The sequence below is a fragment of the Pan troglodytes genome, chromosome 18, assembly GCF_028858775.2.
Source record: "Pan troglodytes isolate AG18354 chromosome 18, NHGRI_mPanTro3-v2.0_pri, whole genome shotgun sequence".
Lineage (NCBI taxonomy): Eukaryota > Metazoa > Chordata > Mammalia > Primates > Hominidae > Pan > Pan troglodytes.
Genome location: NC_072416.2, coordinates 67716649 through 67734608, shown reverse-complemented (window position 1 = coordinate 67734608; position 17960 = coordinate 67716649). Strand labels below are relative to the sequence as shown.

The 17960-nt window shown below is 38.9% G+C and overlaps 1 protein-coding gene across 22 annotated transcripts in view; it reads right to left on the bottom strand.

The window, feature by feature from the left end:
* NFAT5 (nuclear factor of activated T cells 5) overlaps positions 1 to 17960 on the bottom strand; it is a 136509-nt gene that overhangs the window by 16184 nt on the left and 102365 nt on the right. For all 22 annotated transcript variants that reach the window (XM_063797336.1, XM_016930085.4, XM_063797332.1 and 19 more), the window contains 3 exons: positions 12292 to 12426; positions 12113 to 12165; positions 5083 to 5215 (listed from right to left, as the gene is read on the bottom strand). In XM_063797336.1, the coding sequence (XP_063653406.1) occupies positions 5083 to 5215; positions 12113 to 12165; positions 12292 to 12426 (321 nt within the window). The remainder of the gene's footprint in view (positions 1 to 5082; positions 5216 to 12112; positions 12166 to 12291; positions 12427 to 17960) is intronic.

The window sequence follows — 17960 nt, the reverse complement described above, 5'->3', positions numbered from 1 at the left end:
GTCCTGGGCTCAAGTGATCCTCTTGCCTTGGCCTCCTGAAGTGTCAGGACCACAAATGTGAGCCACCTCACCCAGCCAGTAATTTCTTTTTTAGAAAAAAAAAGATGTTAAATATTACGTCCCCATTTCTTATAGAAATCACCACTGTGGAGTTACAGCAAATAACATCTAGTGTGATTTTTGTGTCTGAATAGGCTGAAGTAAAAAAAATAAAAAATTAAAATGTTTTAATGGCTAAGCAAAGCTTCAGAGACTATCAATAATACAAAGGTTTTATGACTCTGAAAAGTATCTAAATGCCTGAGAGAATACACATTTTGATTTGGGGCAGTATGGCCCCATTGGATGTTAGAAGGTCTGTACCTGGAAGAATGTGTGGAACCAGGATATGTTCACTTGAGCCTTTGCCTTGACCCTACCTTTAGACCATGTAACAGGCACCCAGGATCCCTAGATTTTCTTTTTTTTCTTTTTTTTTTTTTAGATGGAGTCTTGCTCTGTTGCCAAGGCTGGAGTACAGTGGCGCGATCTCAGCTTACTGCAAGCTCTGCCTCCCGGGTTCATGCCATTCTCCTGCCTCAGCCTCCTGAGTAGCTGGGACTACAGGCACTTGCCACCACGCCTGGCTAATTTTTTGTATTTTTTAGTAGAGACGGGGTTTCACTGTGTTAGCCAGGATGGTCTCGATCTCCTGACTTCGTGATCTGCCCACCTCGGCCTCCCAAAGTGCTGGGATTACAGGCGTGAGCCACCGTGCCCGGCCAATCCCTAGATTTTCTGTACAACTATCCTAGATTTTGTGAGCACTCTTAGGCATATTAGGTGGAAACACTGATTAAGGTATCAAAGGCTTCCAAGTATAGGATGGAGCCAAAAAGTGGCAAAAGAAGGGTGGCAGGCAGGGATGCTCTCTCCTCATGCTACCATAGCCCAGCTTAGAACTCAAAGCAGTTTGAATTCAAACTAAATTCAAATTTAGCCTTTCAGGTTGTTATGAGGGTATTTTGGTCAAAGTAAGATAGGAGGTATTTCACTTAATGATTTGTTAGTTTTATTTATAACTTTTAAGTATTTCAACTAATAGTATTAACAGTCACCACTTCTACTCCAACATGTAAATATTAGGATGGACCTTGTTTTGGCTGCTATAATAATACACTATTGAGTAATCAAATATTTAACAACAGTCTCTAAATGAATCACAACAGCTATTAGTTTGTCATACTGAGATAGGCCAAATTCTCTGTGCCCAAGTTTTCCTGAAATCATATTCTCTCTCATGGCTTCCAAGACACTTCTCATGGACACTTGAAAAGATTATCACATTTCATAAAATACAAAAAAGTACAATTGTGGCTCATGCCTGTAATCCCAACACTTTGGGAGGCTGAGGCAGGCAGATCACTTGAGGTCAGGAGTTAGAGACCAGCCTGGCCAACATGGTGAAACCCCGTCTCTACTAAAAATACAAAAATTAGCCAGGTGTGGTGGTGGGCACCTGTAGTCCCAGCTACTTCGGAGGCTGTGGCAGGAGAATTGCCTGAACCTGGGAGGTGGAGGTTGCAGTGAGCCGAGATCACGCCACTGCACTCCAGCCTAGGTGACAGAGCAAGATTTCATCTCAAAAAAACAAAACAAAACAAAAACAAAAACAAAAAAACGAAAATTGCAGGAAGACTAATTAGCTGTATCATAGAGGCAGAAGCTAAGACATTAGATTGTATTACAAAGTTTGCATACGTTATATTTATTCAAACAAGGTTTTCTAAGAGTGATTGCTATCTCTAACATACAAAATATGCTGGGGGAAAACTTGAAAGAGCAAACATACAGTAATGATTGCCTAAGAATGGCCAAAATTAGGCAATTAGTATAGCCTTTGAAGTAGAATACTTAAAAGTTGTTTATTCAGCAATTTATCAAAGGCCAATTTCTAATAATTAGCATTTATCACTAAGAAATGATGATTCTTAGTGTTGATGCTAAGTACTTCAAAGTCCTGAAGTCTCATATCAATAAAAACAAAGAAACAAGTGAAGACAAGAAAATCTCAGTGTTTTCAGGATAGCAAAACCTTTAAGGCTATTTCCTGACATAAATTCCTTTCCCTTCCAACACAACTGATGCAGAAGCTCATCAGGAAACAAATCCTATGTATTAATTATACCATCTTTCTTCTCATGTTTGTGCAAGCTCCTGCAAAACATTAAATGTCAATATTTAGTAACTATCAGTTACTAAAATGCTTTAACTATCATTAATTTTCTTTCTTTTTTTTTTTTTTTTTTTGAGATGGAGTCTTGCTCTGTCGCCCAGGCTGGAGTACACTGGCGCAATCTCAGCTCACTGCAAGCTCTGCCTCCCAGGTTCACGCCATTCTCCTGCCTCAGCCTCCCGAGTAGCTGGGACTACAGGTGCCCGCCACCGCGCCCGGCTAATTTTTTTGTATTTTTAGTAGAGATGGGTTTCACCGTGTTAGCCAGGATGGTCCTGATCTCCTGACCTCGTGATCCACCTGCCTTGGCCTCCCGAAGTGCTGGCTGGGATTACAGGCGTGAGTCACCATGCCCAGCCAACTATTATTAATTTTATATCAAATTTCCTTAGATGTTTTAAGCCTTCCTAGAAAGGAAACAATAAAATATTTGGTCTTTGAGAATAAGCCAATCTTCTTTCTCCTATTTTTGTTGAAGCCAGGATGTTATTTCTAAACTTTGCCTTTTTGGTCCAAAGTTTTCACACATGATCTTTAATTCTGAGACAAATATCAAGGTTATTTATTTATTTATTTTTTGACAAAGTCTCACTCTGTTTCCCAGGCTAGAGTATAGTGGTGTGATCTTGGCTCACTGCAACATCCACCTCCCGGGTTCAAGAGATTCTCCTGTCTCAGCCTCCCACGTAGCTGGGTAAACAGGTGCCCACTACCACGCCTGGCTAATTTTTGTATTTTTAGTAGAGAGGGGTTTCACCATGTTGGCCAGGCTGGTTTTGAATTCCTGGCCTTAAGTGATTCTCCCACCTCGGCCTCCCAATGTGCTAGGATTACAGGTGTGAGCCACCATGCCAGGCCTTCAAGGGGTATTTTAACAGTGCTGTACTGTGGCATACCTTTTGTAACAAATTAGTAGAAAATAATGTTGCAAAATTCAGATACGATTAAGAATAAAATAGGAGGCTGGGAGTGGTGGCTCACGCCTGTAATCCCAGCACTTTGGGAGGCCGAGGCGGGCAGATCACCTGAGGTCAGGAGTTTGAGACCAGCCTGGCCAACATGGCAAAACCCTGTCTCTACTAACAAAAATTAGCCACGTGTGGTGGTGCATGCCTGTAGTGCCAGCTATTCATTAGAGGATGAGGTAGGAAAATCGCTTGAACCTGGGAGGCAGAGGTTGCAATGACCCAGGATCACGCTACTGCACCCCAGCCTGGGCAACACAAGACTCCATCTCAAAAAGAAAAGAAAAGAAAAGAAAAGAGAATAGTGAACAGAAAAATTAAGTGATAGAAAGCAATTAACTTAAACTAGTTGTTATTCTGTCCTAGCTACTGTTTTCTTCACTTTTTGATGCCAGGGCTTTCTTTCTTTGCCCCATTCTTTACCTTCTACCTCACTGGATCTTGAACTATATGGAAATAACATACTAATAAACTACAGATAGAGAAGAACTGCTAATTCTGAAGTATGCTTGAGACTGGACTGAACTGAACCAATGGTAAACATGGCAGAAGCCAAGCCTAGGTCAATGGAGCATGCAAAGAGTTTCCATTTCCAAAATGTTCTCCCCATTTCTGCCAAAAGGAGGCTTTTTGCGTTTTTCAGGCATCTAAATGAATGCAGGCAAATAACTTATGAGACACTTCATAAATAGGTATCTTCTAAACTTTGAACATTTTAGGGTCGGACGTGGTGGCTCACGCCTGTAATCCCAGCACTTTGGGAGGTCGAGGCAGGTGGATCACAAGGTCAGGAATTTGAGACCAGCCTAGCTAACATGGTGAAACCTTGTCTCTACTAAAAAAACAAAAATTAGCTGGGCGTGGCGGTGTACGCCCGTAGTCCCAGCTACTCGGGAGGCTGAGGCAGGAGAATAGCTTGAACCCAGGAGGTGGAGGTTGCAGTGAGCCAAGATCGCGCCATTGCACTCCAGCCTGGGTGACACAGCGAGACTCCGTCTCCCACTCACATGCAAAAAAAAAAAAATTTAGTTCCTCTCATTTCTAAAATATCAGGTTTTTGTTTTGATTTCTGTTTTTGAGACAATCTCGCTCTATCGCCCAGGCTGGAGTGCAATGGCACAATCTCAGCTCACTGCAACCTGTACCTCCTAGGTTCAGGCAATTCTCCTTCCTCAGCCTCCCCAGTAGCTGGGATTACAAGCACCCATCACCACACCCAGCTAATTTTTTTTTTTTTTTTTTTTTTTAGTAGAGACAGGGTTTCAACATGTTGGCCAGCCTCATCTCAAACCCCTGACCTCAGGTGATCCACCCGCCTCGGCCTCCCAAAGTGCTGAGATTACAGGTGTGCATCACCGCACCCAGCCTAAAATATCGTTTTAACCCAACCAAAGTTTTATTTAAAATATTTATCAGGTATTATGGGGCAATATAGAAAGACAAAAATATTTATTCACCATCAGTCTTTGGGATTTTTTATTTTATCACCTGTCACTCTAGTTTATCTCTTCTCTCTCTCAAAATGTACCCTATAAACCAGCCAAACTAAACTATTAGCAATTTCCCAAAGTTGTCACTTTCAGGTTTCTGCACATAAGCGGTAGTCAATGCATGGAAATTCTTATGGAGGAGTAACCTGTCAGATAGCTTCAGAGAATGTGACTTCAGAGCATTGCTGGCTTTCATTATTATAGTATAAGGTAGAAATGATTCCTTAACATAAGAGTAAAAGCAGTATTTGGCGGCTGTCCTCTTAGAAAATAATGTCATTTCCAAAAGAAACTAACATCAATTCATCTTAGTGAGCAACTTTCTTTTTGGTTGGCTAGTCATCTTCATATTCTTTCAAAAAACTGGAAATTAATTATTTGTTTTAGTTCTGAATTTTTCATTTTGACATACCTGGGTCTGGAGTGTAAGTGAATGGTTGAACATCATGAGATCTTCCAGCATTCGTCACTACATATATTCCCACTGACACAGGCAAAGTTATATGTTGGTCATGATAGGGGGGAACCTTCACAATAAGATGATTCTAATGTAAAGAAAAGCACAAGAGTTGGAAAAGAAGCAATACTTAAATTTAAAAATTTTAAATTAAGTATATTTCCTGTTAGCTGTAAAGTTTAAAAAGTGATTAAAAAAAAAGAATGCATTTTAAAGCTCAGGTTCACAGGCATCAGGATATTAATCTTAACACTGCTTTCAAGGTAAAATCCAAGTGTTTTACAATGGCTTACAAGGTCAAGATCCCTGCCCTGTCAACTTCATCTCATTCCTGCTCTTCTAGCTCACTACACTGTAGCCACGCTGACCTCGGTCCCTTCTTTTAACATACTAAACTCAGTTTTACCTCAGATTCTCTATACTTGTTATTCTCTTCAATTGCAATATTATTCCTTCACCTCCTCAAATGGTGAGTTCCTAACCCATTATCAGGTCAGATACAAATGTCACCTCAGAGAAGCCTTCCCTGATCATCCTATTTAAAGCAAAAACCCTTCCCCAACCTTATAACATAATCTTGTTTATTTCCATAACAGCACTTATCATCACCCCTGCAAATTACCCTATTTGCTTGTTTTTTGGTCTTTCTCCAAACATAAGAATGTAAGCTCCATGAGGATCTAGGCTGTTTTGTTCTTCACTCTGTCTCACTTGTAAAGAATAGTACCTTACATAAGGTACATATTGAATAAAAGAATGAATAAATTATTAGAAAAAAAATATGCCCACCAAGGGCAAAGTCAGTTACTATACGTTCTGTACAACCTCAATGTGAGATGTATTTCACAATGCAGTTCGCTACTCCTAACAACATAATTCTCATTTTAAGTCAAATTGGGTTCAGTTTATCCACATCTCAGTAAACCAAAGATGTTTTTAGTTGGAACAGTGGCAGAAGCATCCTTATAAGAGAAAGGCAGAGTTCATAAAAGTTTCACCAGTACTTACTCGAGGGTACTATATCTTCTTAGAGGGTAATATGAGCCATATTTGACTTTTTTTTCTTCTTCCCTAGTAGATTATTATAATGGTAGGGGATATCACAGGGTAGTGATTATGCTTTTTCACTAATGATCTGATTTGCAGGAGGCCGAAGCTGACAGCTGAGGGTGACGTGAGTTTGATGACATTTAAAATTTAGTTAGACTACATAGTTCGTTGACTCAGTTGAATAGAAAACATGGGACAAATGAGATCAAGGTCAAGGTTTCCATTTCTGAGAATTTAATTTGTTTCTGAGCCATCTTAAAACACTCTCTGAAATACAGTCACATTATAAATAAAGAACTAGGCCAGGCACGGTGGCTCACGCCTGTAATCCCAACACTTTGGGAGGCCGAGGTGGGCAGATCACCTGAGGTCAGGAGTTTGAGAACAACCTGGTTAACATGGTGAAACCCTGTTTCTACTAAAAATACAAAAAATTAGCCAGCCCTGGTGGCACATGCCTGTAATCCCAGCTACTCAGGAGGCTGAGGCAGAAGAATCGCTTGAACCCGGGGGGCGGAGATTGAGGTGAGCCAAGAGCGCGTCATTGCACTCCAGCCTGGGCAACAAGAGCGTAACTCTGTCTCCAAAAACAAAAAACAAAAAAACAAAAAACTAGCTTCTAATTTACGGCATTAACAGAATGCCTCCTAAGTTAGCCATCTCAAAAAAACCACATTCTTTTCAACTAGGTGGAAAAACGTACAAATATGCATACATCCACAGTTATGAGGCAGGAGCTAAATCTGAACACATACAAGGTCATAAAAAATGCACTGGTATTGATCTAACTTCTAAGAAACAGAGTTACTGAATCTTGTCTACCTCATTTTTACTCTGTTGTTTAAACACTACAACTATGTCACAGAAACAGTCTATCTAGAGTTAAGGAGATGGTTGAATGAACAGCTTGTGAGAGCTCTCACTCTTAAAACTGTTTGGCAAACTCCATAATTCAAACTATTCTTTTGAATAAAAACTTGTTTCTTGGCAATTAGTAACAGGACTAGTGTCTACAAATCAGATGCATATTTTATCAAAATACTTTTACTCTACTTGCTTTGGAGAGCACATTTAAGTAAAACTAATTTTGAAACCTTTTAAAAACCAAATGAACCTATTTTGCTACTAATTCTTCAAACTTCCTCAATCTGAATCTAGAAATTCTACAACTGATCTGAATTTAAAATTAGGTAAACTGTCACTAGTGATCAAAAGCTATTTTTAATACCCTCTCATAAATTAGAAACAATTAACTATCACTGAGCTAGGGATACAGTACATACAAAACATACAAAGGGTTGGGAGGCTTTGGGAGCAGGTATAATGCTCTTTGGGATAAAAAAAGGAAAACAATTGAATTTTAATTTCTTAGAAAAATCTGCTTAGATTCAAAATAACTTTTTCCCTAGCAGATAATCTTTTTCAGAGTGTACCAGCAATGGTGCTAGATATCTTTCACTCTTCTATGAGATACTTTTTATTTTGTCACATTAATTTTACAGTTGGGAATATATATAATTAGAATACCTACATAATTAGAATATCTACAATTAGACTTGACCAAAGACCCATTACAAAATTACTCTTAGAACTGATTTGGAAAACATAACCTCTAAGCTTTCAAGTCTTTGTTTAGTCTAGCTCTTCCCACAAATTCTTCTGAGGATCTTTTTTTTGTACTTCTTTCAAGAATTTTCTTTCCACATTTATACCATCTTCCCCGAGCTATCCTTTTATGTATATTTGTATATATAGATTGAATATCCCTTTATATATATATTTTTAATAGGTAATTAATGTTATATATAACTCATCTACAGTTGTTAAAAGGGAATAGACATAATGAATGATCATGTACCCATCATATTTGGTATACATGAGCATGAGGTATACTATGGACCAGAAGACCAGAAAACAATTGAACAAAGAATTGTTTTTCCAGACTTCATTAGTCTCAATATTTATAATACCGTATTACTTTTTTTTTTTGAGACAGTTTCACTCTTGTTGCCCAGGCTGGAGTGCAATGGCGTGATCTCAGCTCACTGCAACCTCCGCCTCCTGGGTTCAAGTGATTCTCTTGCCTCAGCCTCCTAAGTAGCTGGGATTACAGGCATACGCCACCACACCCAGCAAATTTTTGTATTTTTAGTAGAAATGGGGTTTTGCCATATTGTCTAGGCTGGTCGCGAACTCCTGACCTCAGGTGATTCACCTGCCTCGGCCTCCCAAACTGCTGGGATTATAGGCATGAGCCACATGCCTGGCAATATTTATAATATGATAGAAAAAGTGTAATACCTGACGAATTGATTTTGGGTTTGCAACTGAATGGCTATTACAATCTTTCACAATTGCAATTTGTGAAATTATCTTTAAATGGTCTTTTCTACTATACCATCTGCTGGGTATTTTTAAATATTGTAGAGATTCCCTTTCAACTTTTTTTGTGTAGGCCTAATATTTCTTTACTGATCACATCCAAAGTGTGTTGTCTTTTTTTTTTTGTTTGAGACAGGGTCTCACTGTCACCCACGTGGAAGTGCAGTGGCGGAATCAGAGCTCACTGCAGCCTCAACTTCCTGGGCTCAAGTGATTCTCTGACCTCAGCCTCCCAAGTAGCTGGAACTATATGCATGTGCCACCATGCCTGGCTATATTTTAAATTTTTTGTAGAGATGGGATCTCACTATGTTGCCCAGGCTGGTCTTAAACTCCCAGCTTCAAGCAATCCTCCTGCCTCTACCTCCCAAAGTGCTGGGATTATAGGTATGAGTCACCATGCCCAGACTCAACACATTTTCTTCCCCCTAAAGGTTTACTTTGTGGGTTTTCTTCCTTTAATATAATCTCTAGAATCAATTCTCTAGGATCTCAGCTCTGATTCCACTCAAAGAAAAGGCTTCCAAGAAAACCCCTTTAGAAAAAAAATAAAATAAAACCTCTCTCTGAAAAAGATAAAAATGAACAAAACCACAGAATTAATGACAGATTATATTATGATTTAGTTTGTTTACATACTTGCTTGCAAAAACCCCAGGACCTCTAGATATAGTCACCAAATAAGGATATAATTCCTTTCCATTCCACCACGTGTCTTATTTTTATGATTATTATTCTTTAACCTACTGTAGCTGGCATAACTGCCTTGAAAAAAAGTGTTTTAAAAATATAACTACCCCATGCCTCAAAAGGCAAGAGAGAGAGAGAAAGAAAAATGGAGGTAGGGAGGGAGGATAACTTATGAATATAAAGTTTTATACAAAATAGCAAGTTAATACTACAATTTGTTGGGGCTATGTCATTGATATTTTGTATAATTTATAAGGCAAGTCTCTCAATCTCCAGAAATAGTCTCCTTATCTATCAATCTTTATCATAAGAATAACAATCATAAAAGAGCATTACAAGCAAGGGAGTCTACATTAATCTAACTAATTTGTCAAGAAACAAAACATGTTCATAGCATACAAAAGTACTGCATGAATAAATTAAGTTTCAGTTAGGATTACAACTCTAGGTATTTAAAGACCTGGCTGAAATTAGGGTTTGAAGTATCCTCGGAAAGAACAAATGAACCTTACTTAGACCACACAGTCACCCATTTTTTTCTTCAAGGTGAATAAAATGAACTACTAAGTTTTTCTTGTGTATCTATTAAGTGTTTGGTATTACAAGGAACACAGAAGAATTATAATACATTGCCTCTAACCTCCAGGAGTACTCCAGAGGAAGCTATTGTTGGTTCATGGGAGTGGAGATGGTCTGATCAAATAATATAAGAAATAATAAAATGTTAGAGTCAGAGGAGTCTCAAATAATCTAATGAAAGCGCTTATCTTACAGATCAGAAAACTGGAGCACAAAAGTGATTTGTCTTACTTAGTTAACACAGATTGCTAATGACAAAGCAGGTATTAGAACTTCAATTAAGACTAGTCTGACTATAAACCCTAGGAGATATTGCCCAATGGTCTGTGTGACAAAGGAATGTTTGTTAAGTCCCATTATCTCTTTCCCACAACATGTAGTTGCATAAGGCCAGAGGAAAACTTGCCACATAGCATTTGTCTAGATATATAGGAATCTCCACACCATACGATATTGTCTAGGAAATAATTAACTTCACCCAGAGAGAGTTCTGGTCTTTACCTCTGGCTGCTAGGAGGTAATCTCTAGGTTCCTGCAATGTCTTGTGTGACAGTGGTATTTACTTGAGAGCTTTGGTCACTGGATAGTCTAACAATGTGATTTATAACAGAGGCTTTGGAACACACCATATCAATTCTAACCTTGTGGAAGTGAAGACCAAAGGTAGCTGCATGGGCAGTATATAATCAGGTCTGAAATAATAACTCTGGACACCAAAGGCTTGGGTGAGCTTCCCTGGTTGGTAATTCTCTGCATATTGTTATCATCACACATTGCTATGCCAAGATGGTAATGTCTTCCTGAGGATGACAGAAGGTTAGTGCCTGGGACACTCCGAGACCTTGTGTTATGCATCTCTCCCTTTAGCTGATTCTGATTTCTATCCTTTTGTTGTAAAACTATAGGCACTAGGCCAGGCACAGTGGTTCACACCTGTAATCCCAGCACTTTGGGAGGCCAAGGCGGGCAGATCATGAGGTCAGGAGATGGAGGCCATCCTGGCCAACATGGTGAAACCCCGTCTCTTCTAAAAATACAAAAATTAGCTGGACATGGTGGCACGTGCCTGTAGTCCCAGTTACTCAGGAGGCTGAGACAGGAGAATTGCTTGAACCAGGGAGTCAGAGGTTGCAGTGAGCTGAAATCGCGCCACTGTATGCCAGCCTGGCGACAGAGCAAGACTGTCTTAAAACAACAACAAAACAAAAACAAACAAACAAAAAAACTACAGGCACTAAGTATAGCACTTCCCAGAGTTCTGTGAATTTTTCTAGGAAGTTATCAAATCCAAGGGGACAGTAGGAAAAATACTGTTTGAGCCACTCGTTCAAAAAAAGAGGGTGGCCTGGGGACCTTTGAACTTGTGTCTGGTGTATGAAGTGGGAACAGTCTTGGCTGTGCCCTGAGCCTTGAGTGTGGCAATATATTGGATATATGTTTTAAATTTTATTAGGTTTTTAAAAATACACAAAGGAATAAAAAATAAATTTTAAAACAACAAGGAAATTATAAACTTTTTGGATAAAGTGGCTATAGATTGTCTAATTTTTGCCTCTTCTATTTCTCTACCTTCTGTCATGTGCTCTTTTCTTTCCCCATCAGCTTACACTAAATTTTAGGCTTTGGGTAATTTACACATTAGCTTGTTCCTGTTTCTCTCTTCTCTCTCTGTCTCAGGTCTACACCTGTACATACTACCTCTTCTCCATGTGCCTTCTAACTTGCTTATAAATTTGGCCTTCTGTTAGTCTCAATTTCTAGGGGTTTGGTCCTGTCTGCTCTAAATACGAATTCCTAAGTCAGGTCTTGATCCTTGTTTTCAAGTTTTCATTGTTATTTGGGAAACAATACATGGTAAGGTCCTGCAAATACAGACTAATATCAGTGTGATGAGTGCTTCTGAACACAAGAAGGTTTAACAAATATAAAGCACCTGAAACATAACAGATTCTCAATAAATATTGGTTTCCCTTTTATTTAACTATATAGTGGATTAAGATTATGCAAATCCTCAGAGAAAATAAATATCAGGAAAGAAAGATTTTGTTTATTAACAATGGAAACATTTGTTAATGATCCTAACTTTTTAAAATAGAGGTGGTCATGTTTACCATTAGGAAAATAATTCTATTTCGGTTAAAGAAACTCAAGAAAGAAACTTTAAATAATTCATATCAATCCCATAGGAAGAAGAAATTTAATCTATTGATTCAGGAAAATTTCAAAACAAAACTGAATTGCTCAGAGAGTAAATAACCAAATTATAAAAAAGCTTAAATTTTACCTGATGAAATAGTTCCATATCAATTTCAGCTTCTGACTTCCAAGAGTTTTCATCTGATTGAAATAAAAACAGTGATTTATTAAACTTTTGAACTATTTTTTTTACTCTGTAGCTATGACTATATCCATATAACAAAGTGAAAACATACAAATATCTGTACCACAAATATGCGTACTTACCAGAAACATTTTCTTGGAAAATAACTTTAGTTCCTTTCAGAAAGTTCTTGCCGATTAAAAACACTTCTTCTTCTCCTTTCACTGAACAGCTATGCAAGCTTTTCTTTAAGATTTCTGGCACTCCTGCTGGCTGAGCTGTGGAGATACATAAGCATTCTATAACAAGAACCACCAAAACTTATTTCTTACCTAAAATCAACTTGCAATCATCCGGTTCTATGAGTTGTCTTTATTGAAGGAGGAGTAATAAATATTTTTATAGTTACACAATTATCTGGAAAGGCTATAATTCTTGCTCTACTGACAGGCTTGGTCATGTGACTGGTTTGGATAATCAAATGTGAACTGAAGTAATGTGCCAAGTCCAAGTGAAAGTTTTGAGAGCCATCACATGGTTTTACCAACTCGGTTGTTGTAAGCCACTGAGTTTTGTTTTGTTGTCTTCTTTTAAATTGTGTGTTATTGCAGTATCATTTAGACTTCAGCTATTGATACAAACAAGTATCCTGTCTTTGTTAAATACAGGTTGAGCATCCCTAATCCAAAAATCTAAAATCTTTTTTTTTTTGAGACTGAGTCTCACTCTGTCGCCCAGGCTAGAGTGCAGAGGTGTGATCTCAGCTCACTGCAACCTCTGCCTCCTGGGCTCAAGTGATTCTCCTGCCTCAGCCTCCTCAGTAGCTGAGATTACAGGTGCACACTACCACGCCCAGCTAATTTTTGTATTTTTAGTAGAGACGGGGTTTCACCATGTTGGTCAGGCTGGTCTCGAACCTTGTGATCCACCCACCTCGGCCTCCCAAAATGCTGGGATTCAGGCATGAGCCACCATGCCCAGCCAAAAATCTAAAATCTTAAATGCTCCAAAATCCAAAACTTTTTAGTGCCAATACAATGCTCAAAAATTTACACACCTGGGCTGGGTGCAGTGGTTCACACCTGTAATCCCAGCACTTTGGGAGGCTAAGGTTGAAGGATCACTTGAGCCCAGGAGTTCAAGACCAGCCTGGGCAATAGTGAGACCTTGTTTCTACAGAAAAATCAAAAAAATTAGCTGGGCGTGGTAGTATGCACATACAATTCCCAGCTACTTAGGAGGCTGGAGTGGGAGGATCACTTAAACCCCAGAGGTCGAGGCTGCAGTGAGTCATGATTGCACCGGTGTTAAGTACTTATGTGTGAAGAAATATAAGAAAAGGATTGCTTATTGGTAGCATATAAATTCAGAGTCGGGTGAAACACTGTTTCTACTAAAAATACAAAAAATTAGCTGCGCGTGGTGGTGGGTGCTTGTAATCCCAGCTACTTGGGAGGCTGAGGCAGGAGAATCTCTTGAACCTGGGAGGTGGAGGTTGCTGTGAGCCAAGATTGTGCCACTGCACTCCAGCCTGGGTGACACAGCAAGACTTCGTCTCAAAAAAAATAAAAATAAAAATAAATTCAGAGTCAGGAATGATGGTGATGCCAAACAGGTTATTTACAAAGATTGTTTACAAAGGTGGCTGAAACAGTGACACCTTTGCTTTTTGAAACTCTGATGCACAAAATTATTTAAAATATTATGTAAAATTACCTTCAAGCTATGTGTATAGCTGTACATGAAACACAAATGAATTCTGTGTTTACACTTGGGTACCATTCCCATGAAACCTCATTATGTATATGCAAAGAAATTCAAAGTCCAAAGAAATTCAAAACCTGAAACACTTCGGGTCCTAAGCATTTAAGATAAGAGATATTTAACCTGTTTGTATATGATAAATGACATTTTCAACAATGCTGGGGAGTTTAAAAGAAATTGTGAATGTATAAACAAATACACTGGCCAGGTGAGGTGACTCACGCCTGTAATCCCAATACTTTGGGAGACCGAGAGGGGCAGATCACCTGAGGTCAGGAGTTCGAGAAGGTCAGGAGTTCGAGTTGGTCAGCCTGGCCAACATGGTGAAACCCCATCTTTACTAAAAATACAAAAAATTAGCTGGGTGTGCTGGCACATGCTTGTAATCCCAGCTACTCGGGAGGCTGAGGCAGGAGAATCGGTTGAACCCAGGAGGCAGAGGTTGCAGTGACCCAAGATCACGCCACTGCACCCCAGCCTGGTAAACAAAAGTGAAACCCTGTCTAAAAAAAGAAACAAACAAAAAACAAAAAAACAAAAAATAAGTATTGTCTAGAACCTATAGGGTAAATGTGTGAACAGAATGGAAAGGGTTATTGGTCATACACTGACAATGATATACCCTTTTAAATGAAGAATTAACTAAATCAGTTTATTCAAAGGTAACTTTTTGGAGTAACAGGAAATAGATACTTGTTTTTAAAAACATTCCAGAAACATATGGTATATCTTGTTAAAATTACATTAATATATTGTATTACCAAAATGAAACGTAAAGCGTATAACCTTTCCCTCCATTTTCAAATACTGTGTGGAAATTCCACTTCACTGATTACTGATAAAACTTTTTCCCATATCTCATTTTTTAAATTTAAGTGTTAAAGGCATAAGACGGCCAAATGAGGCCCCAAGGTTTAGAATATATTTGTCTTCTACATATTCGTATTTACATTACAGAAAGAACTAGTCGGTTACTTTTTTTTGTTTGTTTGTTTCTGCAAAAATGACCTGCTTTATTCACAAGTTATACAGTACAAGTCAGAAAAGAAGTATATTGAATCTTGACATTATACAATTATGCAGAAGGGATCCCACATATTATACAGTTTTGTTACTTAAAATTTACTATTCTTGTAAAGTTTTTTTTTTAATGTATTATTATTATACTTTAAGTTTTAGGGTACATGTGCACAATGTGCAGGTTAGTTACATATGTATACATGTGACATGCTGGTGTGCTGCACCCACTAACTCGTCATCTAGCATTAGGTATATCTCCCAATGCTATCCCTCCCCTCTCCCCCAACCCCACAACCGTCCCCAGAGTGTGATGTTCCCCTTCCTGTGTCCATGTGTTCTCATTGTTCAATTCCCACCTATGAGTGAGAATATGCAGTGTTTGGTTTTTTGTTCTTGCGATAGTTTACTGAGAGTGATGATTTCCAATTTCATCCATGTCCCTACAAAGGACATGAACTCATCATTTTTTATGGCTGCATAGTATTCCATGGTGTATATGTGCCACATTTTCTTAATCCAGTCTATCATTGTTGGACATTTGGGTTGGTTCCAAGTCTTTGCTATTGTGAATAATGCCGCAATAAACATATGTGTGCATGTATCTTTATAGCAGCATGATTTATAGTCCTTTGGGTATATACCCAGTAATGGGATGGCTGGGTCAAATGGTATTTCTAGTTCTAGATCCCTGAGGAATCGCCACACTGACTTCCACAATGGTTGAACTAGTTTACAGTCCCACCAACAGTGTAAAGGTGTTCCTATTTCTCCACATCCTCTCCAGCACCTGCTGTTTCCTGACTTTTTAATGATTGCCATTCTAACTGGTGTGAGATGGTATCTCATTGTGGTTTTGATTTGTATTTCTCTGATGGCCAGTGATGGTGAGCATTTTTTCATGTGTTTTTTGGCTGCATAAATGTCTTCTTTTGAGAAGTGTCTGTTCATGTCTTTCGCCCACTTGTTGATGGGGTTGTTTGTTTTTTTCTTGTAAATCTGTTTGAGTTCATTGTAGATTCTGGATATTAGCCCTTTGTCAGATGAATAGGTTGCAAAAATTTTCTCCCATTTTGTAGGTTGCCTGTTCACTCTCATGGTAGTTTCTTTTGCTGTGCAGAAGCTCTTTAAATTAGATCCCATTTGTCAATTTTGGCTTTGGTTGCCATTGCTTTTGGTGTTTTAGACATGAAGTCCTTGCCCATGCCTATGTCCTGAATGGTAATGCCTAGGTTTTCTTCTAGGGTTTTTATGGTTTTAGGTCTAACGTTTTAGTCTTTAATCCATCTTGAATTGATTTTTGTATAAGGTGTAAGGAAGGGATCCAGTTTCAGCTTTCTACATATGGCTAGCCAGTTTTCCCAGCACCATTTATTAAATAGGGAATCCTTTCCCCATTTCTTGTTTTTCTCAGGTTTGTCAAAGATCAGATAGTTGTAGATATGCGGCGTTATTTCTGAGGGCTCTGTTCTGTTCCATTGATCTATATCTCTGTTTTGGTACCAGTACCATGCTGTTTTGGTTACTGTAGCCTTCTAGTATAGTTTGAAGTCAGGTAGTGTGATGCCTCCAGCTTTGTTCTTTTGGCTTAGGATTGACTTGGCGATGCAGGCTCTTTTTTGGTTCCATATGAACTTTAAAGTAGTTTTTTCCAATTCTGTGAAGAAAGTCATTGGTAGCTTGATGTGGATGGCATTGAATCTGTAAATTACCTTGGGCAGTATGGCCATTTTCACGATATTGATTCTTCCTACCCATGAGCATGGAATGTTCTTCCATTTGTTTGTATCCTCTTTTATTTCATTGAGCAGCGGTTTGTAGTTCTCCTTGAAGAGGTCCTTCACATCCCTTGTAAGTTGGATTCCTAGGTATTTTATTCTCTTTGAAGCAATTGTGAATGGGAGTTCACTCATGATTTGGCTCTCTGTTTGTCTGTTGTTGGTGTATAAGAATGCTTGTGATTTTTGTACATTGATTTTGTATCCTGAGACTTTGCTGAAGTTGCTTATCAGCTTAAGGAGATTTTGGGCTGAGACAATGGGGTTTTCTAGATATACAATCATGTCGTCTGCAAACAGGGACAATTTGACTTCCTCTTTTCCTAATTGAATACCCTTTATTTCCTTCTCCTGCCTAATTGCCCTGGCCAGAACTTCCAACACTATGTTGAATAGGAGTGGTGAGAGAGGGCATCCCTGTCTTGTGCCAGTTTTCAAAGGGAATGCTTCCAGTTTTTGCCCATTCAGTATGATATTGGCTGTGGGTTTGTCATAGATTCAAGATAATTTAACTTTTGGCCTTTTAAAAGGTCCTTTCTTTAAAGTTTACAAGATGGGTCCCCAACAGACGCCATACTAAACACAACTAAAGTCAAGATTACTTAAGCATTAACTGTTTTATTTTTAAGTTATTTACTTATTTATCTATTTATTTGAGACGGAGTTTTGTTCTTGTTGCCCAGGCTGGAGTGTAATGGCGCAGTCTTGGCTAACCGCAACCTCCACCTCCCAGGTTCAAGCAATTCTCTTGCCTCATCCTCCCGAGTAGCTGGGATTACAGGCATGCACCACCAAGCCCGGCTAACTTTGTATTTTTAGCAGAGATGGGTTTTCTCCATGTTGCTCAGGCTGGTCTCAATCTCCTGACCTCAGGTAATGGGCCCACCTTGGCCTCCCAAAGTGCTGGGATTACAGGCTTGAGCCACTGCGCCCGACCAAGTTATTTATAAGCTGACTCTTGAAAGGAATAATGCTTAAAAATTACTTGAAAGGAATAATGCTTAAAAATTAGAACACACAAAAAAGAAATCACCTTTTTGGTATTGTAAAAACTGTGTGCTTTTAGATGCTTTTCAACTAGCAGTCTTAAAAATAAAGTTGAGGCCGGGTGCGGTGGCTCACGCCTGTAATCCCAGCACTTTGGAGGCCGAGGGGGGTGGATCATGAGGTCAGGAGATTGAGACCATCCTGGCTAACATGGTGAAACCCCGTCTCTACTAAAAAATACCAAAAATTAGCCAGGCGTGGTGATG